At 51.0% G+C, this 27415-nt stretch overlaps 11 protein-coding genes across 11 annotated transcripts; 7 read left to right on the top strand and 4 right to left on the bottom strand.

Annotated features, from left to right (window-relative positions):
- Window positions 1–530: 530 nt before the first annotated feature.
- On the bottom strand, window positions 531–2197 carry Asppvi_010175 (uncharacterized protein; the record flags this gene model as incomplete). The annotated part of the gene is made up of 2 exons (XM_043306021.1): window positions 531–2094; window positions 2142–2197. The coding sequence occupies 2 exons, from the start codon at window positions 2195–2197 to the stop codon at window positions 531–533; spliced, it is 1620 nt and encodes a 539-aa protein (XP_043161956.1).
- Window positions 2198–2620: 423 nt separating this feature from the next.
- Asppvi_010174 (flavin-dependent quinone reductase) lies at window positions 2621–3220 on the bottom strand (the record flags this gene model as incomplete). The annotated part of the gene is made up of 1 exon (XM_043306020.1): window positions 2621–3220. The coding sequence occupies one exon, from the start codon at window positions 3218–3220 to the stop codon at window positions 2621–2623; it is 600 nt and encodes a 199-aa protein (XP_043161955.1).
- Window positions 3221–3661: 441 nt separating this feature from the next.
- On the bottom strand, window positions 3662–4258 carry Asppvi_010173 (putative isochorismatase family hydrolase; the record flags this gene model as incomplete). The annotated part of the gene is made up of 1 exon (XM_043306019.1): window positions 3662–4258. The coding sequence occupies one exon, from the start codon at window positions 4256–4258 to the stop codon at window positions 3662–3664; it is 597 nt and encodes a 198-aa protein (XP_043161954.1).
- A 388-nt stretch (window positions 4259–4646) lies between these two features.
- Asppvi_010172 (putative integral membrane protein Pth11-like) lies at window positions 4647–5961 on the bottom strand (the record flags this gene model as incomplete). Its single annotated transcript, XM_043306018.1, has 6 exons — window positions 4647–5088; window positions 5139–5509; window positions 5557–5624; window positions 5675–5711; window positions 5761–5780; window positions 5832–5961. 6 exons carry the CDS (start codon window positions 5959–5961, stop codon window positions 4647–4649), a joined length of 1068 nt encoding a protein of 355 aa, XP_043161953.1.
- Window positions 5962–7893: 1932 nt separating this feature from the next.
- Asppvi_010171 (cytochrome P450) lies at window positions 7894–9678 on the top strand (the record flags this gene model as incomplete). Its single annotated transcript, XM_043306017.1, has 5 exons — window positions 7894–8125; window positions 8186–8373; window positions 8432–8556; window positions 8619–9492; window positions 9550–9678. The coding sequence occupies 5 exons, from the start codon at window positions 7894–7896 to the stop codon at window positions 9676–9678; spliced, it is 1548 nt and encodes a 515-aa protein (XP_043161952.1).
- Window positions 9679–10784: 1106 nt separating this feature from the next.
- On the top strand, window positions 10785–11819 carry Asppvi_010170 (alpha/beta fold hydrolase; the record flags this gene model as incomplete). The annotated part of the gene is made up of 3 exons (XM_043306016.1): window positions 10785–11150; window positions 11234–11587; window positions 11646–11819. The coding sequence occupies 3 exons, from the start codon at window positions 10785–10787 to the stop codon at window positions 11817–11819; spliced, it is 894 nt and encodes a 297-aa protein (XP_043161951.1).
- A 704-nt stretch (window positions 11820–12523) lies between these two features.
- On the top strand, window positions 12524–13788 carry Asppvi_010169 (uncharacterized protein; the record flags this gene model as incomplete). Its single annotated transcript, XM_043306015.1, has 3 exons — window positions 12524–12679; window positions 12725–13206; window positions 13254–13788. The coding sequence occupies 3 exons, from the start codon at window positions 12524–12526 to the stop codon at window positions 13786–13788; spliced, it is 1173 nt and encodes a 390-aa protein (XP_043161950.1).
- Window positions 13789–14976: 1188 nt separating this feature from the next.
- Window positions 14977–19244, top strand: Asppvi_010168 (NACHT and TPR domain protein; the record flags this gene model as incomplete). Its single annotated transcript, XM_043306014.1, has 2 exons — window positions 14977–15345; window positions 15408–19244. The coding sequence occupies 2 exons, from the start codon at window positions 14977–14979 to the stop codon at window positions 19242–19244; spliced, it is 4206 nt and encodes a 1401-aa protein (XP_043161949.1).
- An 826-nt stretch (window positions 19245–20070) lies between these two features.
- On the top strand, window positions 20071–20511 carry Asppvi_010167 (ACT domain-containing protein; the record flags this gene model as incomplete). The annotated part of the gene is made up of 1 exon (XM_043306013.1): window positions 20071–20511. One exon carries the CDS (start codon window positions 20071–20073, stop codon window positions 20509–20511), a length of 441 nt encoding a protein of 146 aa, XP_043161948.1.
- Window positions 20512–20911: 400 nt separating this feature from the next.
- Window positions 20912–22899, top strand: Asppvi_010166 (ATP-binding protein; the record flags this gene model as incomplete). Its single annotated transcript, XM_043306012.1, has 2 exons — window positions 20912–22513; window positions 22567–22899. 2 exons carry the CDS (start codon window positions 20912–20914, stop codon window positions 22897–22899), a joined length of 1935 nt encoding a protein of 644 aa, XP_043161947.1.
- A 2010-nt stretch (window positions 22900–24909) lies between these two features.
- Window positions 24910–27072, top strand: Asppvi_010165 (GMC family oxidoreductase; the record flags this gene model as incomplete). Its single annotated transcript, XM_043306011.1, has 3 exons — window positions 24910–24965; window positions 25055–25471; window positions 25542–27072. The coding sequence occupies 3 exons, from the start codon at window positions 24910–24912 to the stop codon at window positions 27070–27072; spliced, it is 2004 nt and encodes a 667-aa protein (XP_043161946.1).
- Between the last annotated feature and the right edge of the window lie 343 nt (window positions 27073–27415).

The raw sequence follows: 27415 nt of genomic DNA, 5'->3' as shown, positions 1-27415 counted from the left end.
ACGATTCCATATCCCTTTCTGACACCAGACTGCTATGGGATGACAATCCGCAGACAATCCTGGCAGGACACAAACCCGCGACACCTAGACCGCGCTCATGTGGAAGCCGTATTTCGCGAAATGAAGGCCCACAAGCAGCAGCCAGTTTTGGATGCCAGGAAAGAGATGCCAACCCATACGAGTTGGAGGAACATACTCTCTCGAAAGTATGTCTTCTTCGTCTTGGTCATTGGTCCGGACTAATCAAGGTAGATGCAAAAAATTCGGCCGAGGATGACCGAGTTAAATTTCGACATGGGGGTTTCATAATGAGCGAGGCGCTGGATAGTATGATGATACGACATGAGTACCTGGTTAATCATAATGTATATATTATTTCACTGTTGACGGATATAATACATCGAACTAGTTCTACTGCCGGAGACGGTTACATACTGATGTTCTCCATCACAACCCCAATTTCATGATAGACATAATACTACCCTACCACTACGGTTGAGACAAATCTAACTAGAGAATTGTGGTCTGTCTCAAGCCTCTGAGCTGATACCAGCTTCTGTGAAAAAGTTGGGATCCTCTGCTTCGATCTCAGTCGAGAAATCCACATCCCTGACTCGACAATGCCATTCTCCATCACCAGCCTCAGGCATGTGCCTCAGTACTAATTGACATGAGCGACAAGTCCTGTTTTCAATGTGCGCTGTATACAGGCGATGCCGATCTTCGGGAATTCGCTGCTCCACCGGCAAGTGAGCCACCTCTGCTTCTTCGATCTGCACAATGATCCGCGACAGAGTCGCATATTGCTGCATACTCCACAGCCCTTCCTTCTGAGGGCAGCGATACAGCAGGCTGATTGCTTTTCGCCGGAGCAGCGGATTGCGACACTTGCTAGCCGTGTAGCACAGCGAAGAGATGAGTCCGGTCTCCAAGGAAAAGATAGTCAGCACAGAGTCCTTGTCCAGTGACGCATTGAGCTCGATTAGCTCCTCGGAGTACGCAACGATAGCTCTGAAGTCATCGTCGAGCTCGTCGAATATGAGCTCATCTCTGGACAGGGCGACGACTACAAAAATTTGGCTGGTGCGGTGATGGAGGCGCAGCAGCACAGGTCCTCGAGGATCAGTCTTCTTCAGCCGTCTGCCACATCGCTTCATCAGACTCTCAAATGCGTTCAGCCAATCAGCGAAATCTTGGAGAAGCGCCTGTTGCCGACGAACTTGCCAGGGCGACCCTCTCGTCTGCCGGTCGATGCCCACTGCCTCCACGAAGCTCATGGCGCGGTTGATCAGTACGTCGAGTGAATTTCTGGCCGTTGAGATTTCCGTCCATGTCTCTGATCTTCCCACTGACTCTGCTGCATCTAGTTGGCTGAGATTGAGGGCAATCATCTTCCTTCCATGCTTTGAGAGCTGGGTATTCCAACGGATGACGGTATAAGTTAGTTCTCGAGTAATCCCTTCCGACTGTAGTTTTCCATTTGGATCGTTCTCCCATCGCTGAACAATTTTCAGGCCAGCTTCGATATGGTCCAGAGCTTTGCTACCCTGGCCACTGAGAATCTCCAGGCAGACAAATAAACAGCAGGCAATCAGAGTCAGATGCGGCACCTGATTTGCGGACGACATTTGTGCCACTAGATGTCGGATCGCCGAGTTGTACTGCTGAATGATAAACTGTTCATTTTGGGGGGCGATTTTCCGCCCGGGATCATGTTTGTCTTTCGCGAGGATTACATGTAGATGTTGATGGAGAGCCCCCAGAGCGATGACTGCGTGCCGGATGGCAGCCTCGGAGTGACTCAGCTGGGGCAGGAAATATCCCCAGAGATCCGAATCAAAGAAGCCAGACAGTGCGCGCGACGTCCGGGTGCAGAAGAACTCAATATACTGCCGTTCCTCTCGAGTCCCTGGACGCAAGACCAGACGCTGGTCGGCGCTGGGTTTAGTCCAGGCCACGGGGACCGGATCGACTACGGCTCTCTGCTGAACCTGTGGGTTTGTCTGCTTGGGATCATATCCATCACATTTGCGCCCTGTTTTGACGCACTGTAGGCATTCTGGCTGTTGCTCGTCGCATTTGACATGACGGATTCTGGGAGAATTAGTACGAGTCAACCCGCAGGCGTAGAATTGACGGACTTGCAGGTGATGCAGCCTCTTCTCGATTTGGTGTGCTTGGCTCTAGTATGCTTCATGATCTTTTACAGTATATTCAACTGCTGGACGGAGGCCTCAGAGGTGTGATGATACCGCCTTTTTTGAGTGATTCAGAGTTGCGGAGTCTAGACGCATCACAGCCACACCACTAATCTTAGTGCTTACTTTATCAGCCGGGCCACGGTAGAAGAAATTGAGAGACACCAATCGAATACTCTATTATGTACACCAATAAATCTCATCAACCTGCCACAAAATCAGGCGCCTGACTCATCTCCTTCCTTCACAGTATTGTATCCAACAGCCATAGTTGAAACGGATCATGCTAGATCAAAGGATCCTCCTATTTCCTGCGAGCTGCAGATTTGAGTCAGGTTTCCTGCTGCGGCTTCTTCCATACTCCGCCATGATCGCGGGAATTATCTTCGATACTCGCTATCTGCCAAGTAACAACACCACAGTCATGTAGATTTTGCAACGAGTTGAGCCAGAACCTGAAACGCTGTAAGCATTTGCTCCCGGCCATCCTTCCAAATGCTTTCATCTTGCATCACCCCCAGATCCTCTCCCCTGGTTGCTCTGCCCGTAAACTCCTTCGTGGGGAACGCCAAAGCCACAAGAGGCTCGACAGGCTGCATACGAAGGCCCTGCAGCACCTGATGCAGCTGCTGAGCAGCCTTGCCACCGCCGTGTCCGCCATAACTGACAATCATGGCGGGCTTCCCCGTCCATTCATGGAAAAGATAGTCGATGGCGTTCTTGATGCTGGCCGGATAACCCCAGTTGTACTGTGGTGTGACGAAGATAAATCCGGCGTGCGAGGCAATCTCCTCGGACCATCTTCTGGTCAGCTCGTGCGTGTATCCATCCGACGAGGTGATAAACGATGGGATACCCGGTTCATTGTACATTGGGAGGTTCCAGGTAGCTAGGTCGATAAGGCGCAGGTTGGCGGTCGGGTATGCTTTCTGGATGGTATTCAGGACGAAATTGGTGATTTGCAGCCCAGAACGGGGGACCCGTTGGCTGCAGACGACAATCCCGATGGTTGGAGTCAACATGCTGTCGGTTTGTGGTGATCGCTTGCTTGATCTGATCTTTGACGCGGCCCAAGGCAGGGCATTCGGCTGCCTTTAAACACCTGCATTCTCACCCATTATCTTACTAACGAACTGCTTATAAATGTCAGTTTATTATCTCATAAGCAGGAGTCTTCGGGATCGGGGCTAACAGCAAGTCGGGAGATGCGATCCGCCCGGTCCGTTCTCTGCGCCTCTTCCAGGCAACCCATCATGTCCAGTAATCATAGTTTGTCTCGGACGTTCTAACTACGAGGCCAATATCTGTATTATGACAAGCGTATCACCTTATTGACGCAGTAGATGATCAATGGCGTCTTCGTCTGGAAACACTTGGAGTGATTATGGTTAAAGAGACGGTGATATCAAGTATGCAAAGGTTATTCTGACTCTGTAACGCATAAGGACCACTATCCAACAAGCCTACGCAGTGATCTCCGTCGAAGGAATTACAGTGGCAAACGCATCAGCGAGTTCGCTCAGAGCCACCGAAACAAGAGTCTCAGCCTTGGCCCCGGGAATATCCCGGTCACCCACGGCATCACTGGCGATGATCACATCATAACCGCGCTCATCGCCCGCACGAGCCGTGGTCGACACACAGACATGCGCCATATATCCCACCAGGACAATCTTCTTTCCCGCATCTCCCAGACCCTTCAGGTAATCATCAAGATCCGTCTGGGCAAAGGCACTCGGGAAATGCTTGGCGATGACCTTCTCGTCGGCGCGCGGCGTCAACTCGTCGAATTCCCGGGCGAGATCGGTGTCGGGAGTGAAAACGGGGGCGCCCTGGGGCGTCTCATGGACAACATGGACGATGTTCTTACCATCGCCACCGGCACGGTACTTCTCTAGGAGGTTTGCGATCGCCTTGCGTGTCAGGGAGACGTTCTCGGTCTTGAGCTTGCCAGTAGCGTATTCGTTCTGCGCGTCGATGATGATCAGAGTTGAATCTTTGGTAGAGGCGGTCGATGGAGGGACCCCGATCATTTGACGAAAGGACTGTGCGGAAGACATTTCTGATAGTGAAATGGTAGGTAATTTTGTAAGAGGCAGGGGCCTATGTGAGATGATTGTTTTGCGAGGGGAACAGCAGTGCGGGGAAGAGAGCTCTGATATTAAAGTTATGTACGGAAGAACCCCGCCAGAATTCGGGCAACCGGAGTCTCCAATCTGACAAATCTTTGGATTTTGTCACTAAGCAGGTAATAATGATATTTATGGTTGCAGCTGACAGTTGATATAGCTTCCTCATCGGGTTACATTATTCGCCAAGCGTTCCCGAATCCATAGCCTGGACTGCCATTGACAGCTTGCAGACTAGTTAGACTAGCATTGCCCGTCCATTCGTCCAGACTATAACGCTGGTACCTGATCTCCGCAGGGAAAGTGCAGGCGTTATTGTTCACCGGGTACGAGGGTTCCTGATTTCGACATTCGTCTCGATCTGCGTTGTAGTCCAGATCTTCCCGTCCGGCACCACGATCCGTTCCTCGCTTGTGTTGCTGCCGTATCCTGTTCCAAGCTGAGTCGGCATATCCTCGGCATCCTTGGTCCTCAGTGAGTTCATTGTCACACTGTCTTTGAACCGTGAGAATCCCCAGTGGGTTTGTTTGGATCCTGTCAGTTTGGAGGATGCATATTTGCGCCCGGAGGAATACTCGCCGATGAGTCGGGGCAGGAAGCGGGAGGCAATCGCCTTGAAAGAGGGGATAGAGGCGGCCAGAATTCCGACGTTGGTCTCGATCACGGACCAGTACATGGCGCCGCCGATAGCGTAGGTGAAATCGGCCGAGGTTAGCATGGTGGGAATAAAAGTGATGCGAATGATCGAGGAGATGCAGGCACTAGGGAGCGTGTCAGTGTGCAGAATCTCACCTGCGATCGAGATACTCACAAAAGTCCCAGGCAGAGGATGAAACCAAGCGCAAACTTCTGCTTGAGCGGCATCTGTAGCTTAAGGAGGACTTTGATAGGGAGCGAGTAGGTGATCAAATCAGTCAAGATGTTCAGGGCCGCGTTGGACAGATAGAAGATATTGATCTCAACACAGTGACCCGGCAAGGACGCATCCCAGGCTTTCGGGATGGGTCGACACTGAAAGGCTGCAACCATGACGAATACTGCGGCCTGGGTGCCGACGATGCCCATCATGATCAAGGACATTCGCGTGAGCGTCTTGTCGCCGATGCGGGTGTAGAACCAGCAGACCGATGTTTTGATGAAGCCCAGACAGGCCAGGTAGAACATCGAGCTGAGCCATACGACCTGTCATGGTCAGAATTGCAATGACTATTCTTTCAGATGGCGCATACGAAAGAATAGGAGGGCAGGTTGTTCTTATCCACATCAACAAGATGAGAGCCCAATCCCTTTTTGACAGCTATTGAAAATCAGTGGCGGACTCTCATAGACAAAGGAAGTCGTACTGACAAACGATAGTTACAGCGATAAAAGCCCAGGACAAAAGCTATGTGTGTCAGAACCGACGCGCATTCGACTAGTTTCCGATTACTTACGCATGCACACAAGATTAAGTCTTGAAATCAGTCAGCCTTCTTTCGCCAGCATTTTCAGGGTACGAACTTACAATCATCCACTCCTACTTGTTCTAGAACGACGACTCGAGCAAACATTCGCAGACAGATAACCACAAAAGTAACGACCGCAAAAGCAATGGAGATGCCCACCACAACTGGCCCTTGAGAGTCAGATGCCATGATGGACGGTCGGGGAATACAACAGAGTGACAGGACGACAGAAGGATACGGCTGAGAGGGATGAACTTGTTTCCATTTATTGCTCACCCTTCTCGATCATCATCTTGAAATCTCGAATCCCTGATCATGTCGCTCGTTATGGAATAGAATCGGTGGAGACTGGAGATCGAGTTGATATGTCAAATAATGAGCAGGGATTCTGCGACGGTCGTTCCATCTTGTCGAAGCTCCAGAGGCACCAATTTGGGTTATTCCGGCTAATTATGCGCAGACTACAAGGATCTGGGTTGCTAATGCCTGAAACTGATTTACCAAGCTTCTCCCCAAAGTGGCAGGACGGGACACTCGAGACAGAGCGGGATGACTCCATGTCTCATTTGGTTCTTCTGTGCTCGATTGAGATGCCTGTTAGGGGCACTGGGTGTGATTCTATTGGGTAACGTCGAACAAAATTACTTGATATGGGATACTTATCTGTTCCGTAGTCAAGAATGAGATGTCCGAGGCGAAGGTGGGACTGTGCAGTAGTCTATTAGACTTGGTATTATTAGGCACTGAAATATGGTAGATAGTGGATCAGCGTACGGACAGAATCTGAAATAGGTTCTTTTGCCATTGCCATAAGGCGAAGAGTTTGAGCTGAGACTGTCCCCACAAGACCGGATCAAGATCAGTTTTATCTTGAGAAGTCCTGGTAAACTTGAGAGTACAGATTACAGCATACATTACATATGGTAGATGGCCATGTGGCATATACGGACTGAGATAAAGTGCGAGGATAATCCACGAGATCAGCGGCTGTGGCGGAGAGAGCAGGGATGCAGGAAAAAGCAACGCTAAAAACAAGTCAAAATTACTGGTAGATGTATCATGAATCAAGAATATCTACGGAGAATAGATGCTCCCCGTTCCCTGGAGCTGACCATCATTGTGTAGACGTATATAGATAGGTATTGGCCGCCAACTCTTTCCTTTCGGATGCTCTCCGCTAATTATGTGCGTGTTTCCAGCAATTACCCCAGAGGTAATTGCGCTTTGCGATTGCTGTTGATCGTCACCAATATTTTTTCGTTGTTGATTCTGGTTGACTGGAGTCGGAAAGTGTTTTCACTGCAACGCCAACCTGAATTGTCCATCATCCACCCTAAAGGCACGAACAATCCCATAGTGGTTGTCTATAGGAGAGGAAACGATCTACCTTATCTCGTCGACTAGGCCAAAAGGCCATAATTTCTTACGAGTCAGGCCATGCTGAGCCTTGCTTCATACGCGAAATGCAAAGAGACATGAAGCTCCACATCCACTGGTGGACATGAGAGCGGCACTCAACATCAACCTATCATGCTACCAGAATTACTCGCTCGATAATAGCGGAGAGGGGCCGAAATAACGGTCGTCTCGCCCATTTCCCCCATCGAGTTAAGACTGGGGATGTCATGGCGGAACCTGCCGTTCTATTGTCTCAGGTCCCAACCATCAACAACTGGGTCTACTAGTACTGTCAGATTCAGTGACAACAGTTGCGAGTCAAGAGTGTCGATTCCTACTTTATATGGCGAGGACTCGGTCTGGCTAAATACACAAGGTCCATCGAAGAGCAGGGATGTTATTGACTGCCCCAATGACTGCCAGCTTCATCCGCTTCCATACATTAGTTGATGTACTACTGTGTATTGTCCCACCATGGCCAAAATCAACCCTGCTTTTGCAACCTCTAACTCGCTGCATGAATTACCCAGCCTGCTGCCACCTCGAACCGAGACGCAAATAGTCCCGCTAACGCGACCGTATGAGAAAATGGCTTTGTGTAATTCGTGCTCACTGACTCTATGCGATATCGGTCTCAAAATTGATCGCAAGGCCTTGGTTTCAGTGTTCTGCGGGCGCAGCTCTCCCTCGTCTTGAACCGATCCCACTCATCGAGTCACCACCATGGGCCTTGGGGAAGAGATACTGGCCAGAATCACCGTTACCAACGTGGTTCTGGGTCTTGTGGCGTATATCCTGCTCAAATTTGCCCATCAGATTGTCTATTATCACTTCTTCCACCCGTTGTGTGTCTTCCCCGGGCCCTTCTGGGGAGGAGTGACCCGACTTTGGATTGCATGGCACAATCTTCGCGAGACTGAATTGCCAACCGTGTATGCTTTGACAAAGAAATATGGTATGATACACAATTGTATCAAGAGTCCCTCAACAGTAAATCCTAACTGTGCCCGAATAGGCGCCGTTGTGCGAATAACCCCCACGCTTCTCCTCGTCAGCGACCCGACAAAGCTGCCGGACATCTACCATCGCAATGCCGACAAGACAGGACACTACATTACCGGAACCTTTGGCGAGACTGAGTCGCTCTTCAATATGCGATCGCATAAGACGCACGCGGCTTACCGAAAGCATGTGGCGGGACCTGTAGGTTGACTGCAATGCGACCACCGACAACGACAATCCCGGCGTTGACACTTTGCAGTACAGTTTTAGCAACGTGAAGAAGATGGAGCCCTTGATTGACATTCGCATTCAACACTGGATTGACAAGCTCAATGAGAAATTCGCTCAGACAGGGGAGACTTTTGATTTCTCATGGTGGGCCGTGTAAGCATCATCGGCCGCATTCCCAAGAGCGTGCCTGGGACTAACTGTTAAGATGTCTGCAGCTACATGGCTTACGACATTATCAGTGAGATCGGTTTCGGAGCCCCCTTTGGCTTCGTCGAGCAGGCCCAGGACGTAGGCGGGCTCATTCAGGGTTTCCACGATGGTCTGCCGGCATTCGGTTTCCTCGCTCGTCTGCACCCCTTCACCAGCTGGATGAAGACCACCTTCATGAAGAAGTACCTTGTCGCTACCCCCCAGGATGATTCCGGCATCGGCGTCCTCATGCGCTTCCGTGATCGCCTGATCGACCAACGGTTCCGCGAGCTCGAAGAGAAGAAAGATATCGGTCGCATTGACCTCCTGCAAACATTCATCGAAGCGCGCACCGAGGATGGGTCTCCGTTGGACATTGAATACCTCAAGGCCGAGGTGCTGTTGGTGCTGCTGGCGGGAGCCGACACGACCGGCACCGTCTTCCAGGCCCTGGTGCACTTCCTGCTTACCCATCCAGCCGCCTACCGTCGTATGATGGAAGAAATTGACGCGGCAACGGCCAAAGGACTGATCTCCGACTCTGTCCCGCAATACGACGAAATTGTCGACCACCTTCCTTATTATGTGGCGTGTGTTCGCGAGACTCTGCGACTTAACCCCCCTGCTCCAAACATCTTCCCAAGATATGTCTCGGAGCCTGGCATGGATCTGTATGGCAAGTTTGCGCCAGCCGGGACGGAGATTTCAGGCAATCCGTGGATCATGCAGCGTGACAAGCAGATGTATGGGGAGGATGCGGAGGAGTTTAAGCCGGAGCGTTGGCTCGATGCTGAAAAGGCCAGGCTGTACAACAAGTATATCTTCACATTTGGCTACGGGGCCCGAGTGTGCCTGGGAAAGGATATTGCTATGATGGAGCTGTACAAGGGGCCATTGCAGGTTGGTATTTTTCCGTATCTCTCGTTGGCAGTTGTGACTAATGCTCGTGTCTCTCAGTTCTTCCGGCGATTCAATATCCAGACTGTGAGCGACAAGCCACAGGCTCGATTCGTGATCAAAGGAGGAGTTGGTTTCTATCGCGATCTATGGCTGACAATTGATCGTCGTCTGCCAGTAACGCCATGAGATGCAACTACTACTTATCAGCAAAATTCTGGTGGAACTCTTTGCAACATGTACCTGCGCTTACTTTGTATCTCATTACTTCAAACATTACAGAATGAACTCGCAGCTTTCCGATGTTTGAACGCATGGATACATATTGAGTGTATCCTTCGGCTCTCGCACTGCCAGAAATAGATTCTGTCCCAGGATCTTCCTTGCGTTGTTGACTGATCAGATAATCGCCATGCGCGACCGCGGCGATCCGCCATCCCTAGTTACCTCAGGGGTCTACGCGCTCTCAGATTGGTTGAGATGTATCAAAGGATTTAGCTGTGATATCTACCATATCCCCTGGTGCATTGGATGTTCATGCAGATAGACTACGGAGTAGACCATCTGCAAGATGCATTTGTTTGCGCCTCAGGGATTCCCCTGGCAGATCGACATCCACCTTCCATGGGCCATGGCTCAATCGTGCTGCAGGATTCCTGCAGTCTTCCCTGCAGACATGCGCGTATGACCTGTCAGAACTCAAATTACGAAGTCAAAGCAGGGACCAATCTTGGTTGCCTTTGCTCCACTCCATCACCAGCTCCCAAATGACTTCATGGCTGACTTCTTACCCAACTTCAACCAGGGACCACCGAACTATCAGGCCACAAAAATTGTCAGTGAATTCACACCGCCAGTGACAAGGACATCTCTGATGTACGTTGAGTCCTGACAAATTCTTGTCTTCTGTCGCAGTGGGCCTTTGAGTTTTCGCGGAAAGGACCGGCGTGTCAGAATCGGCCCGAAGGCGTCCCATTCGCCMATTTCCACGGTTAAGGCCCAGGAGGATAAAACTAGCACAATACGGATACTTGGCGTTGGATATATTCTCGCAGCGTGTCATTGGCCTTCTTCTGCCCATCCCCACTCGACCGGGATTTGATCCAGAAAGGGAAGTAGTCCCTTCTGCCAGTGTGCCATCTGGTTCTGGAACGGGATGATCTGGAGGGGTTGCAGAACCTCGGGTCGTGTCCATGGAGGGGCGACGATGTGACAGGTCCCTTATCTATATGATGAGTTACCTTTTGACGCCCGTCGTCCATCCACTGTTTTATTGAAAGTAATCATCCGAGAACATGGCAGCAACAAAGACCATCCAGGTGCCCCATCTCGGTGGCATCACCGCCGGTTATGCTCTGTCCAACGACCGCTACGACTCCTCCAAGCCGACATGCGTCCTGATCAACTCGATGTGTACGACCGTCTCCCTCTATCGCGATCAGTTCAGCGATGTCGCCCTCACAGACGACATGAACCTGCTGGCCATCGAGCCCCTGGGCCACGGCTCGACCAGCTGCCCGTCGGAACACTTTACATACTGGGACTCGGCGTTGATGGCACTGCAGGTGATGGATAAACTAGGCATTGACAAGGCCTTCGCTCTGGGAACGAGCCAGGGAGGATGGATCGTGACGCGCATGGCCTTGTTGGATCCGGACCGGGTGGGAGCTCCCCTTGCATACGTGAAGTACAGACTCATGTGAGGCGGTCGGTTGAAACTGATGTCTGTCTACTGGCTATCTAGATCCTCGGCCTGATGCCCTTGGGAACCTCGATGGATTACGAATCGGCCGACTCCCGATCGAAAGGGTGTTGGGATCCCGTCCCCGCCCTCCGCCCCTTCTACGAGAAATGGACCAGCGCCGTTGCGACTCCCGACTTCCTGGTCGACGACGTCTGGTGTGGCATGGTCGGTGGCATTGGGTTCGGCGCCAGTGCTTCAGAGGAGTTGAGTGCGTTCTGGACCAAGACCTTGAAGGAGGTCTACAAGGGAGATGAAGGGCGAAAGAAGGTCCGCATGGCGGTGATTTGTCTGCTGTCGCGCGATGGACTACTGCTTAGACTGGGAGACATCAAGTGTCCAGTGCACTGGTTACAGGTGAGTTCACCCCTATGTTAGGGACTGTCACCCCTACAGCTAAGGTTGACGACGATAGGGCACCGAGGACACCCCATTCGGCAAAATAGTGCCAGCAGAGCAGATCAAACTCTTCAGCTCGTCCCCAGAGGCCAAACTTGTCATGATCGAGGGGGGAGCCCATTATCTCAATGCTACCAATCCAAAGGAGGTGAATGCTGCTCTGTTGGAGATGGTGAACAAGTATAAGTAATGGCGTAAATAGCATCAATAATATAAGATAATCAGTCCTTTCATTTCTCTCTCTTGCACGGATGTCCGGCACCAGATACGGATCTCACTTTCTCAACTGCGGGATAGTCCCCCACAACCACAGTACGACAGAGTTTACAAACACGACAAGTGGAGCCACTGTCAGACTTGACTTCGTAAAAGACGACTGAGTCTGACAATAGCGCCAAGATGCTCTTATGAAGACTTACTCCGTACAGTCTGCACTTTCCACTCTCCACTTTTGCCACGCTTTTGGCCCACTTCGAACGCAAGGATCGACTATCCTGGAGCTATAACGGGCTAGGGTCACCCCACGGCCAATTGACTTCTTTGTTCCGTCGAATGAGCGTCCTAAACACGAATGGTAGCTTCGCGTCATTAAGGGGCCACTCGCTAGACTAGGCCCGGGATTTGTCGAGTCCCTGGTGGCTGCAAGCCAAAGACTGTCCGAAATCTTGCGGAATCCGGAATCGAAGTATCACTCCATCATGCTGAAAAATTTCTAGGCAGTGCATTTTTCAAAAGGAGTATGGACTAGAATCCTTCTGTCTGGGCTTGGCCAGGGGCCGGAAGGATTCAGGTACGAAAGAAGATAGATCGTTCGAGACATTCGGTTATAATGTTCTCGTTCTTCCTCCTGCAGTTGATCATCCCACTGGTGTCTCTCATGTCTGAGCACTCAAAATGGCAGACCACGAAGATTCGCTGCAACCATGGGTGACTGCGACCACCGCTTCAGTGACGGTGCTCGCCTTCGTCATGGTCTGTCTGCGGCTTCTGGCCCGATGGGAGAGGAAGCAAAAGTTGTGGTGGGATGACTGGATGATTGTGTTCTCCATGGTAGGTTTACAGTCCTTGATGAGGAATGTCAACTAATTTGAGTAGGGCTGGAACCTGGTCGTCGTCGGCTTCATTTTCGCCATGGTCAAAGAAGGCATGGGCCTGCATGCCGGCACAGCCGTCCCCATCTCCAACCAGGTCATGATCGCCAAGTTCCTCGTCGTGGCTGAGATTCTCTATGTCTTCAATCTGGTCTGGACCAAACTCAGCATTCTGCTGATGTACTATCGTATCTTTCGTTTCCCCTACTTCAAGCGCTGGGCGTACATCATCGGCACCTTTGTCGTTCTTTGGGTCATCTGCATCACGTTTCTTTTTATTTTCATCTGTGTCCCTGTCCAGAAGCTGTGGTATCCCAGTCTGCCGGGACACTGTATCAACCAAGTCGGGACATGGGTTGCCAATGCGGCATCGACCATCCTGACCGATCTGGCGATTCTCTTTCTGCCGATGCCGCAAGTCTGGAAACTGCAGCTGCGTCTATCTGAGAAACTGGCCTTGACCTTTGCATTCAGTCTGGGATTCTTGTATGTGCTTCATCGCAGTGACGCGACCAAAGGCTGATCGATTACAGCGTTGTTTTTGCCTCGGCCTACCGGTTCAGCGTCCTCTTCTCGTACACCTCCGCCGACTCATCCTACACACTCGCTCCGACCGTCGGCTGGACCGCCATCGAAATGTCGGCCGGCATCGTCTCCGCGTGTCTTCCCACCCTCCGACCCGCCCTACAGGCCATCGTCCGTATACTCGGCATCCGAGGCGCCTTGCCGGCGTTACTGCGCAGCCGAACAGTCCCCATGTCCAAGACCGACCAGTCAAACCCCAGTCAGAACGGGTTGACGGCCCAGGGACACAAGGGCAGCGGCGTCGGTCACTCATCGCATAGCCGGCGTCATTCCTTCTATCATCTCCCGGACGAGGCGGATTCGGCGGGTGGACACCCCATGACGTCGGAGCAGTTGGATGCTTCCCTGCGCCCAGAGTATGATCACGGACATATGGTGACCAACGTATTAGGCTCGAAGGGGAGGAACGTCGATAGCGCGAGCGACGAGATTCCTCTGCATGGGATCCGTGTACAAAAGGACTTTACGCAGGTCAAGGAGTGATCACCTCCTATCGGCAGATAAGATCATCTCTTATGCTGGCGAGCATCAATAAATTGTTCCTTTCTGATAATATCTTTCTTTCCCTAACCTATGTTATAGAAATGTAAAACCAAGCCTCTATCCATGGCCCATACAGTTCAGATCCAATTCATGTCTATCACCCATACCAAACTAATCGATGTAAGTAAGCAACCACTAGCACCGCTCTTCTCCACGTGTTCTTACCTCTGATTGTTCTAAGCATGTAACCCAACCTGACTTTCGGTCCGTTCCAAACGCTTGTGCTTGGATTCCTCAGTATCAACCAGCGCTCCGATATTGAATGACATGGGCAGCTGAAAAATAGGTGGAAACTTGAATGAATCTGTGGGGAAAATCTTGAGGATTATTTTCTTTAACTATGAAATCAAAGATCAGTCCAGGATTAATGAGCTGAGAAAGGCACGAAGTGCGAGGAGGAGAATGTCCACATGTATATACATATATGTATATAGGGCTTCAACACCGTAGGAAAGAGTATTAGACCATCACACTCTAGGTTCATGTTCATATTTTTATAAGGTTAGTAGCTGTCCTAAATAACTTAAGAATTGAAGAATGTATGTTAATCGGCCCCCAAAAAACATGAGGGCGAGGTACTTGTCATATAATTAATTCTCCCTCTATTCTGCTTCTCAGGGCAGTCTGGCCGATTCCCTGCTTAGTCAACCGGTATGGAGAAGGACCCCAGAAAAAGTACTTGAAGCTCATTCATCTGACCTGCTGTCTGAAGTTATACGGATAGCTTTTTCCAGAGGCCAGCGGTAGATGCCCAATCTCCTTGGCACCTGACCTCCAGGATTATGGAATGTTCAGCTCATCAACTGTCAGCCGTCATTTCAGCAAGACGGCCACTAGAAAAGCAGCTTAAAGCCCTGGATCGTTTGAGCCCCTCCTTTTAGCACCATCAACTCCCTGCCGCTTTTCTTCAGCCGCACTTCACGCTGGCCATACATTTTTCCATTTAAAGTCCCTTACCCCGCCGTCAGCATGGAGTGCCTTCTTTATGGTTTACACAGCGCGACTGTCGAGTCGCTGATTTCAACATTAGTGTTCTGTAGATGACAGGACTGCAAACCCGACGGTGATGATAATTCTCACTCATGCGACAGACTCTATAGAATACTACATAGGCCAAGTTCAGGAAAAATGACCGTCCAAAACAGTCAAATCCCCGCCATCTACGCGCGGGCGATCGAAAAGTACAAAGAAATTACCAAGGAGGATCTCGATGTCGCCTTCCTCTGCAAGCTCCAGAGCGTCGACGACCTGACCAAAGAGATCGATGAGCGTAACAAATCCTTCAGCGAGTACCGCCACAAACGCGGCGTCATCTTTGATGCCATGCAGGCGGCACTCATTCCAGTCCAGCTGTTTGGCAATTTGGCAGCCGGAGGCGCATCGATGGTCTTTCCTCCCAGTAGTCTTGTTTTTGGCGCAGTGACCTACCTCATGACGGCCGCCAAAGGAGTGTCGAGCTCCTACGATGCGATTGAGGATCTGATGGGAACACTAAAGGTGGGCGGTCGTCCGCTATTCGCCTTATTTTTGCTCCTCCATAACCCATCTAATGTGTGCAGGATTTCACCATCCGATTGAAAGCCTATGGCCGGGAGCAAATCTCCGAAGATCTTAGCGAGAAGCTCAGCGACATTCTCACAACATTGGTGGAAATTTTCGCCCTTTCCACCAAGGCCATTAAGCGAGGTAGACTGCTCAAGTTCACTCGCAACGTCCTCCTGGGCACCGACGACGCCATAAAAGGGGCCGTGGGTAAGTTGGATAAGTTGACCAAAGTGGAAGCGAGCCTCGTCGGAGCCGAAACCCTGACCGAGGCCAAACGGACAGGGCGTGTGGTGGACACAGTCCAAACCACAGTCATGTCGACGAATGTCACAGTGCAAGAGACGGGAATGGCAGTCAATCAGATGACCGTGCAGGTCACCGAGGTACATGAGATGCTGGGCAACTTATTGATCGCGGCGAAGGACAAGGATGAAAACCATGGGGAATCGGCGAAGTCACACCGCGATCTTGTGAGGAAGATTCTGCAACCATCCGCGACTGACTCGGCGCAGGACTGGTACGACAGGATCAGCAAATCCCGCGTTCCTGGCACAGGAGATTGGATTAGGCGCGAAGAAGTCTTCCAAAGCTGGTTGCATCGAGATCTCCCGGTCATGTTCATCTCTGGTAATCCCGGAGCTGGCAAATCCTATCTTTCATCGAGCATTATCGCCTTCCTCAAAGACGAATACCCTCAAGGGGTACAACATCCCTCACATGTCTCCATAGGGTACTTCTTCTTCAAGGATGACAACCCCGCCACGAGGTCCTTCCACCAGGCCCTGCGGGATCTCGCCTTTCAGATCAGCAGTAATGATCCGGCATATGAGAAGTACCTTGCAGGCCTTGGAGATTATGGGAGCACCAGCACTTTGGAAAGTGCGTGGCGGACCCTGTTTGTCAACTACTTCTTGAAAAAAGAATCAATCACGAGCAGTGTTTATATCCTCTTCGATGCGGTCGATGAGGCCTTTGAGGAGGAAAGACTCGTTTTCTTGCAGCTGGCTAAGGACATTCTCGACTCCCCGAATCATGGCCGTTTGCAGTTGGCCATGGTTGGACGGCCGCATCTCAGCGACCAGCTGGCTGAATCGCTCGAAACCAACGTTCCGACAATATATGTGACAACACTGAAAAATTCCGCTGATATTGACCGGTACATCACAACCAGCATCCAGAAATCGGCGATCTTGCGACGCGTCTCACCAGCTCTACGAAAGGAGATTACCGAAAAACTGTCTGCAGGTGCTGAGGGCATGTTTCTGTGGGTGAACCTGATGCTGCAGGAGCTAGTCAAGAAGCGCAACGAGTCCAGCATCCGTAAAAGCCTCGATCAGGCGCCCAAGGGCTTGAAGGAGATGTTGCGCCATGTCCTCCTGAGCTTCTCCGCCAGTCTGAACGATGAAGAGTTGGAATTTCTCAACGAGCTCTTGCTGTGGGCCACCTGTGCCGTTCGTCCTCTGACCCTTGGAGAGGTGGAGGCAATCCTCGAATTGAAGTCAGCCGAGGGAGATGGGATGATTTACCTCGAAGGCTCTCTTCGCAAGCAATTCGCTGCCTTCTTCAACCTCGACCGCGAGGACGGTCTGACCACAACGGAGCTCCAGACCATGGCAAACAGGACATATGACTCAGACGATGAAGATGTTGCTCAACAGGATAGCGATGACCAGGACGCTTTCGAAGATGTTGAGAACATTGTAGACTTTGATTCGAACAAGAAGTCGACCACCGTCACCTTCAGCCACGCATCCCTGGGCGATTTCTTCCGTGACCCAAACGAAGGCAAGGTCTCTGCCGCGGAGGACAAACTGCCAGTTGGAGTTGTCTATAAAGATGCCAAAGCTCATGTCCTCAGGACGTGCCTCAAGACCCTCACCGACACCGAGTTTTCTGAGAAGGCTAAGGACTCCAGCCTCATGAAGACCTACGCCGCAAGAAATTGGGTGCAACACCTTCATTTAGTGCAGCCCTCAGAGACTTCGCTCGAGGACAAGAAGGCAATCGCCAGCATGCTGGCCGGGATGTTCGGTACGGAAGAGTACATGGCCAAATGGGTGCCACTGAGAAGCTGGGTCTCGACAAGCGAAAACCTGAAGGCCATTCAGCGCTGGTGGGATGATCCCGAGATTGTCGAGTCGCTTGCAGTCAAGGAGGCCGAGTTCGTCCTTTCCGTCAAGGAGAAGCCTGTAGAGACCTTCCGACCCATCGCCGAGTTTTGCGCCAGGAAATGGTTGGCTGAAGACGACTGGTCACCCGCGGCCCCGGCGGCTATGATTATCAGCTATCTCAAATGTCAAAGAGGGATCGACGAGGATTTTCTTTCCCGTTTTGCACCGACTGCCGCTGAGGTCGTCGAGGCTGCTGAATGGGCGCAGACCGAGAAGACATCCCGGTGGTACCAAAGGACCGGCATAGTGCTGCGCCAGACCGGCAACATAGACGAAGCTCTGGACTATTTTGGGAAGGCAACCGCAATAGATCCAAACAACTGGATTGCCAAAGCAGGCATGGCCATAGCACACTCGAGTAGGAAAGAATGGACCACCAGCCTTGTGCTCGACGAGGAAGTAGAAGCACTTCTGGAAAGGCAGCTCGTTGACCAGCCTGATGAGAAGGAAAAGCTAACTGCACACTTGCACATGGCACTGGAACGCATGGCAACCTCCTATAAGGAGCTGGGGCAAGCGGAGAAGCATTATCTTAAGATCAAGAAAGCTCTTGCGGTTAATCCCTGGTGCAGCACGTGCACATATACGATCCTACGTTTCCAAAACGAAACGGAGCGGTTCGACGAGACCATCTCTCTTGTGAAAGAATTCGCCGATGCACAAGTTCCCGATAAAGAGTATAATCGACTGACCGACTTTCTATGGCAGATGCCAACTGTGAATGACGAGGTTCTTGAGCACTTAGCTGTCGCTGGCCAGGCTACGGGGAACCTCGACCTCATAGTCCGTTCGTACCGCGACGCGGCCCGAGCGGCCCGAAAGTCGTCCATGACGGTTGTCGCGGCTGATTTGGACCTTTCGCTTGCCCGTATCTATTCCGAATACACTCGAGAGGAAGACAAGGCGACGAAGCGGTGGGAGAGGATCCTTAACACGTATGGATCCGCCAAGGAAGAAGGCGAGATTGGCTCGAGCAAGGTTTACGCCTCCTCCAAGCTGGCCCAACTTTGGCTGTGTCATGCCATCGATGCCGGCGTGGGTTCCCCCGAGGCGGAGGAGTACGTCAGCCGATTGGAGCAGTTGGTAGCACGATTCAAGACCGAGGACACGTCAGCTTTCTGGATCGCCGCGCGGGCTCGGGCCATTTCTCTGGGATTGTGGTACCGCCTGACTGGCCGACACGATGAGGCGCGGGCTCTACTCGCTCCCTCCGTCAAACGGGCTATACAGATTTTATCCGACGATGACCCAGAGAACGACAGCGCAGGCTTGACTGATTTGCAAAATGCTCTACTCGCTGCCGGTGACGTCAAAAATGTGATTGCGATTGCCTATGCTCTCGGAGGATATGCGGAACAACGCGCGGCGGAGAACGAGGAAGGCGAGTATTCCGAGTATGCGTACACTTGCKATGGACCGTGCCGAAGGGAGTTCAAGACGTTCGAAGGCATTTCGATGTGCTCGATCTGCTTTGACACGGGCTTTTGCAAGGATTGCACGGAGCTGCTGCGGACTGGGGCCATGCCGTTCCAAGTATGTAGGGCAACCCATGCAAAGGACTTCGTATATATTCCGCCCCAGCCACCACAGAAGGTGGAGGCCAACCGAATTCTGGTGGAAGGACAGGTTCTGACCTATGAGGAATGGCTCGCTCAGTTGAAGAAGGAATGGAAGCTGTAAGGCGACTGTAGCTGGGATTGGCGGGAAGTGGCCAGCTTTGTCATGTTACAATAGCACGCAATCCATTAAAGTATCGCCGCAAGTTGATTCATCTATCAGTAGGGAGGAGATAATGAGGATGATGAACGAACCTGAGGGTGAGAGGGAGAGGGAGAAAACAGATGGTTCCCCCAACTGCGACGGCTGCTGGCCTGCCGGGATTATCAGGCACCAACTGCTATTACCAGTGCAATGTTTTCACTCTACATCCCCCAGACTCAAAATCTCTACATGTACAAACTATCCATGTTAGAGGCGTCAAATCTTACGTCGCCGCAAAACTCATGTCGCATGGCAAGATTGTCGCGACGTTGTCATAGGACTTCCTCAGCACTGGGTCTCAGTGTCGTCTGGAGTGCTGGCTCGGGGAAGGGGGAGCTTTGAGCGAATATTGTCAAACAAAATATATCGATATCCTAGAGGTTGCTTAAAATACTAGAAAAATAGGTGGGAATTATTATACTACCTTAGTCGAGTAGAGATATATTCATTATCCGCAGTCCAAGTGGTCCAACCCGCATTTTGAAGGTAGATTTACCCCGCAAATAATAGGTGGTGGTGGTTCAACCCATATCCAACCCACGACTAGTCTAGATTATAGTACGGCGAACAGCCTAGGCACACACATCATGTCTTATTTCCTCACCAGACAGGTTAATCCGCTAATCCCGTGTCCTCGTCCATCACTTCCACCGGTCGCATTTCATCATGATTATCCTTTATACTAGATTTGATCCTTAAAACGAACTTCTGTATTCATCCCAATCGGAAATATCCCAAATTGACCATGTCTTCGCCAAACACAGGAGAAAACAACCTTCCCATTCTCCTGGCTTCGATGCGACCTACTGTACACCAGGAGACATTTGTCTTTCTCACCACAACGCAGCGAATCGAAAATCTCCCCCTTCAATCTCTAAAACCAGAGATGCTATCTCAAGAAGACGAGGGTTTGAGCATCATCACCACTAAAGATCTGGCTGAGTCAAATGGGTTGCGCGACTATACGTTTCCGTGCAAGAAGATCTCGTTGGCGGTGCATTCCAGCCTGGAGGCCGTGGGACTGATTGCTGCGATCTCGTCGAAGCTCGCTAGTCATGGAATCAGTACCAACGTGGTCAGTGGCTATTTCCACGATCACATCTTTGTGCCTCTCGGAAAGGAGGATGCTGCTTTGCAAGTGCTGCAGGACATGATGAAGGCGGCAGAGTCAACAGTACAGAAATAAGCATGTCTACCACTTGATTTGTCAATCTAGTTTAGTGAGCTGATATCATAACTTTCATCGTGAGGATCAATTGGGTCTCCGTACATTGAATGATTGGTGATGGTGACGAGGCTGAAAGGTGCCGATCTAGAACCGCGGCTGGGAGCAGGCAGCAGAGAGGGGTGACTCACAAGGCTGTCGAGCGAACACGTCAACCAGTGAATGACAGGGATAGACTGTGTACTGGAACCTGTCCGAGTCATGCTGAGAGTGACGAGGCTGATTTCCCCCAAGGCACATTCACTCGTTGCCGACTAGGGACCGCTGCCTGGTAGCCGTCACTTAAGCATAAGACTGGCCACTTCCCTCCTCCAAGGTCAACCAACTTGCAGAAACATCTATCTCTACCTTAGGCCCCGCTATGCGTTACTCACATCGTTCTCGACGAGTTCCTTCCGAAGACAGTGAGTCGGAAGTAATGGAGGTCATTGACGACAACACCATTGCCGCCAGTAAGAAAGATACGGGAGACAATGGAGATGATACGGCTGAGACTGTCCAGTATGCTCCTCCGGGGACGATCTGCGAAGTTCACAACCTCTACCAGACCAAACGCGATGAAAACGGTCGCACTTCGTGGACCAAGAAGAAGCCCGATGATCTTCCCAGCGCAGACGAGAACTCTGAGTCGGCTCAGTATGCTCTCATTGTCCGCCATGTCAAGTGCTACGATGGTCGCAAACCTCTTCAAATCCACTCCATTGTTGTGCAGAGCGAGCTTCTGAAAAAGGTCCTTGGAAAAGTACTCAATGGTTATCCAGGGGTGACCATGACCTTGGAGCGAGTGGAATTCCGCAGTCCTTTCAAGCCTTTCGTTCATCGATGGGAGCAATTCGCCAGTGCGCGTGACCAGGAGTTGGATTCGGTGACCAAATCGCACGTGGAACTTCTCTACACTATCCTCGAAGAGGAGCTACGGGATACGATTGCCCGTAAAAATGACCTTGTGCTCAGCGGCGTCGTCACGCATGATCTTCTCTGGACCATCTTCGAGCCGGAGGATGAGGTTTTCAGTATGGTCGGTGGCCACCCCCGAGCCTTTCAGTTCAAGTCCGGCGAGACCAATTGCCGGACCGGTGCATTCGATCTTGAAGCTAAATACATTGATTTCGACGGCGATGAGTTTGGATTCCGCGACAAGGACTTTGAAGTGCCGCCATTTGGTGGCACCATGCCCATCACGGCCCTTCCGGTGTTTCCCCTAAGACATCATAGTAACCAGATTATCATTCGCGACGCTTTGGTCGCACGTGGAGTCGTCTGGGAGTCTTACAAAGGGTATCATTTCAAGTATTACGAAGGCCTGGCCGTGGGTCGGTTCATGAGAAGGGAATTCAAGTTCAACATCAAAAGCCGCATCATCATCGACGCTGAGGCGTTCAACACCTTCAACCCAGACGAGTCCGTCTCAGTGTATCCTACTTGTGGAAAAGAACTCACTGATGACCAGCGACTGCTGGCCACCCCCTCTTTGCGTGGATATTCGCTCAAAGAGAAACGGTGGCTGGAGTTCAATCTCGACAGTGTCAAAGAAATCGTGTGGGATTCACAGGCATTCGATTCCCTGGTACTGCCGCAGGGCCAACAGGATCTCAAGACGCTGATTCTGGCCTTTGCCAATGCGCAGTCAAAACAAGTGGATTCGTTTGATGACGTGGTCCAGGGCAAAGGACGAGGAATCATTATGCAACTGAGCGGGCCGCCTGGAGTGGGTAAGACGCTCACTGCGGAGAGCGTTGCCGAAGTGATGAAGGTGCCGCTGTATGTGATGAGCGCGGGAGATCTGGGGACGTCGGCCTCGAGCGTAGAGGAGGCGTTGAAAGATATCCTGCGGATGGTGCCCAAGTGGGGAGCGGTGCTTCTGCTCGATGAAGCAGACGTGTTCATGGAAGCTCGCAACTCAACGGACTTGTGGAGGAATGAGTTGGTGTCGATCTTCCTACGCATGCTGGAGTATTACGAGGTGAGTTTTCTTATTTTGTTATCAATACCAATACGTTGACACTCATCATCCAGGGCATCCTCTTCCTGACTACCAACCGCGCTGGAAACATTGACCCAGCTTTTGAATCTCGAATTCACGTCTCCATCGTCTACCCAGATTTGGACATGAATTCCCGACGCCATATCTGGCAGCAATTCCTGACTCGCACCGCAGGAACCGAGGAATTCTCGGATGAACAGCTGGAGACCTTGGCCGGAGTGTTGTTGAATGGCAGGCAGATCAAGAATGTGCTCAAGACAGCTCATTTGCTGGCATGGTCGCAGGAGAAGCCGCTTGCTTACGAGCATTTACAAACAGTACTCAAACTTAGGGATGCTACTTCGCCCACTGCGAATGGGGTTTGAGGGGAACCATCCAAAGGCAGACATAGCATAATTGAATATCCATTTTAACTCTCGCAAGACAGTAGATCAACTCCTCCTCGTAAGCTGCTGTATGTGCAGGTCTGCCTAAAGTACAGCTGCCAGCCCCACCTTGCTGGGTGTCTGGTATACACATACATACCCATTTCGCAGGCTGCATAGGCCAGGATAAGATCTCTTTCTTGTCACAGTTCATCGAACATCTTACTGTGACATCGAGCCATGTCGCAAAGAGAGGCAAAGACATTCTTCGGTTTTTTGCTCGCTTTTCGGCGCTGCAAATTCTGGGGCACCTGTTGGACAATCCCTTGCCAGTGTACTCTGAGACAACGATTGTTGAGGGAGCTTGACTTGAGGGCAAGAGGTAATGGCTTTGTGCGTACACCTGATTTGTCATATTAACGTTCAAGTCCTGCAGGATGGTGTTCTCATAATTACTTTGGCTAATTTGACCAAGCTTGGGGCGAATGCGTGACTCTGGCACGCTTGTTAAGAAGAATCGGATTGCCTTACTAGTCGCCTTGTGAACTTTGGGTTAAAGCTCAAGGAGGACCTCCATATATTTCTCCCGTTCACATTCATCTAGAGCATCGATGACGATCACCGTGGAATCCATTGTTGGACCCCGAGCCACGGCGAGTAGCTTGCTCTAAGTTTTCGCAGTTGCTAAAATATTATCGCAGGCGCGCTGGTTATACTTCAATAGTTCCCTGTTGTACTACATATCGACGTGACAGAATTATACTTTTTGAGGCTATTCCTTATATAGTGAGTTTTTTGCTTAACCTTGATACTATATTTCTCTAGTCTTGGGATCCTCACCCATTGATTTCCTTTCTTTCTTTCCTTTTCAACCTTTCTCCGCTCTTTTCTATCCGCTGTCCCTTCTTTCAGCATGTATGTGTGTGTGCCCTAATGCATGCGTATACAAGGATGCAATTGATCTCATGCAACTGGTATGCATTGATCTACACAATAGATCTGTACGCCAAGATCCTTTGCTTTTTTAAGTTGACCCTCAACGATCGCATTGAATATCCTGTCTCGGACGAGGAACCCAACATGGCTACTTTCCCTCTCGCTCATTGAATTTGCCCATCATGTTATAAAAGCCTCATGTTTTGCTAGTTAGAAACAACAAGTTTGAATTGCCTTTCTACCATAGAGATTGAATATTGTATGCACCATGTCCAAATTGCTCAAGATTGATATTGGCAGACCCCATATCAAATTGCTTCACTCTCTATTCGATTCACTCTTCACATCCTCTCCTTGTGACACATTGGCTTGTGTGCACAGTCCCCCTCTGTCTGCCATTTTTATGCAGGCCGAATACAAAACCTGACACCTTTATATTTTTTATTTCGGTGATATGCCCTCAGAACAACCAAACATGCTATAATCGACCCCAGGTAGAATCCGGTCACAGGCTATTTAGAAAGCAGTCAATTTAAGTGGAAATCATGAAGGAAATTCTCTAGTTTAGCATGCACAACCACGTATTCATGCCGCTCACAGTAGCACAATTGTGATACATGCAGTGCGAATACATAACGCTCGCTCGGAGATCCCACAACATCCTTCCCTGGGGATGCACTCCCGAATTGCTTTTTTATGAGCTGTGCAGTTAGATGTATGGCGATCCACGAGATCGGCCCCAGAGGGCTCTCTATCTGGCTAACATAGCTATTCATGGACCTATCGACGTTTGATTGGTAGAGGGTGCGATTCTCCGTCTTGGGATTAGGATCATTGTCTCACTGTTGCGTTGGAGACTCTTGCGTCAAATGCTGTCAACAGATGCTGTCTGATTACATAGGGCCATGAGTCAAGTGTTCAACTTAGCTAACTTCAGGCTTGCCGGATTCCTGAGATCTATTATCCTCTATATAATAATACTTCCCTTCGCCATATCTTTCATGGTATTATGTTGTTTTGTTCTCGTTTTCATCGTTTCGCTGCCCTACAAGCGCCAGTCACCCGTTTTCCACCATGTTGGTCGCCAAGGGCTTGGGGTTCTTCTCCCTCCTCTCTGCGGTGCTGGGATCGTAAGTCTCTCCGCTGCTGGCCCCTTCCTTTCTTTGTATACCCCTTATGACAACTCTCGTGTGGGATGATATAAGACTAATGGAGGCAGTCCGCGCACTTCTCCTCGCGATCAGCAACACCAATCCCGCTCCGCGAATGCCACAACCGAGTATGATTATATCGTTGTCGGCTCCGGGGCGGGTGGTGGTCCCCTGGCTGCTCGCCTGGCTCGGGGAGGATACAAGGTCCTTCTCCTGGACGCCGGTGATGATCAGGGTAACTCTCTGCAGCAGATAGTTCCAGCCCTTCAGCTACAATCGACCGAGTATAGTCCCCAGACCTGGAACTTCTACATCAACCACTATACCAACCTCACCCGCCAAGAGGAGGACTCCAAAATGACTTACCGCACTCCGGCCGGGAAGCTGCATAGGGGTCCCAATCCTCCCACAGGCTCTGAGCCACTGGGTATTCTGTACCCGCGTGCAGGTACATTGGGTGGATGTACCGCTCACAATGCTATGGTGTAGGCCCCCTCCTTGCCTATCCTTTTACTATCATGATGAAAAGAGAAACAAGAAAACTGATTACAACAGCACGGTCTACCCGTACGAAAGCGACTGGGACAACCTCGCTGCTCTCACCGGAAACGACTCGTGGGCGGCCGATAAGATGCGCGACTACTACCGCCGTCTCGAGGTCAACCGCTACGCCCCGGGCGACGTCGTCAGCCACGGCTATAGTGGTTGGCTCCAGACCTCCCTCGCCCCACTAAACCTCATCCTAGACGACATGAAGCTGCTCTCACTCGTCATCGCTGCTGGTACTGCCGCCGGCAAGAACCTGGCGGGCAAGGTGATCAACACTGTGACCGGTCTGGCGGAAATACTCATACGCGACGCCAACAGCGGCACGCGTAACAGGACTGAGGATCTCTACCGGCTCCCTGTCGCGGTGAAAGTGCCCGACTACAAACGTTCCGGATCGCGTGACTTCCTCCTCGAGACTGTGGCCGAGACCGATAACGATGGCAACCGCAGGTACCACCTCGATATCCAGCTCACCACTCTTGTCACCAACCTCATCTTAGACAGCTCCGGCCCCCGTCCCCGCGCCATTGGCGTTGACTACATGAAGGGCAAGAGTCTATATCGTGCGGACCCGCGGTCGGACAGTGCATCCCCCGGCGTTCCTGGAAGCGTGTACGCAGCCAAGGAAGTCATCCTCTCTGGAGGCACCTTCAACACCCCGCAACTGCTCAAGCTCAGCGGCATCGGTTCCAAAGCTGAACTGGATAAATGGAATATCTCTACGCTCGTTGACCTCCCTGGCGTCGGAACAAACCTGCAGGACCGCTATGAAACCAGTGTCATTGGCAAATTCCCCACAGACTTCTCGCTTATATCCCAGTGTACCTTTCTTGGAGCCCTCCCTGACCCGTGCTATGAGAAGTGGAAATATGAAATCCTTGATAAGGGCGCCTATATGTCTAATAACATCCCCATTGCTATTATCAGGCAGTCCTCTGTGGCTGAAAATAATGAACCTGATCTGCTTATCTCTGGTGCCCCTGCTAACTTCCAGGGCTATTTCTCTGGTTACTCAAGCAGCTCCTGGAACGATGCGCGGCACTGGTCCTGGGTCACACTCAAGTCCCGCTCGCGCAATAACGCAGGGACCGTCCAGCTCCGCTCCACTGATCCCCGCGACACCCCAATCATCAACTTCCACTCCTTTGATGATGGTGTCACTGCTAATGATGCAGACCAGAAGGATCTCCAGGCTGTCTATGAGGCGATGGAGTTCTCCCGGTCCATCTTTAAAAACCTTGTTCCCCTGCAAGGTGGATTCGAGGAGACCTGGCCCGGTCCCAACGTGACCACTGAGGCGGAGATTAAGGATTTCATCAAGTGTGAGGCTTGGGGTCACCATGCCTGCTGTACGGCTCCGATTGGCGCAGATGATGATCCGATGGCGGTGTTGGATGGCGACTTCCGTGTGCGTGGAGTTGATGGACTTCGGGTTGTCGATGCCAGTGTCTTCCCCAGGATTCCGGGATATTATCTTGCCTTGCCGACTTACATGATTAGCGAGAAAGCGGCAGATGTGATTTTGGGGCAGGCCTGATTTATAGACACCTCTATTTAACCTATCCCATGGGGGTGGGTCGTATGCATTTGTCGAAACATGGAGCAGTAACTTACCGCCTAGACATGTGTTATAGGTATACTGTGTCGAGGAAAGTGGGGTAGTAAAATACACCCACAATGGTTTAGTTTCATTTGTGTCGTGACTCCTTTGACACCAGGTTCCGGAAGTACTGTATGACAGTCGTGGGCAACAACCGAGATATATATTTAGCTGCAAATATGACGAAACGAGGAAAGTACTCCGTAGAGGCCTTAGAACATCCTCTTCTTTTTCCTCTTTGCTCTAAATTCATTATGATACTTTGTTTATTTGGCAGAAT

The sequence above is a fragment of the Aspergillus pseudoviridinutans genome (assembly GCF_018340605.1).
Source record: "Aspergillus pseudoviridinutans IFM 55266 DNA, scaffold_8, whole genome shotgun sequence".
In the NCBI taxonomy this organism is placed as follows: domain Eukaryota; kingdom Fungi; phylum Ascomycota; class Eurotiomycetes; order Eurotiales; family Aspergillaceae; genus Aspergillus; species Aspergillus pseudoviridinutans.
The sequence above is the reverse complement of the archived record's forward strand: the minus strand, read 5'-3'. Positions and strand labels throughout refer to the sequence as shown.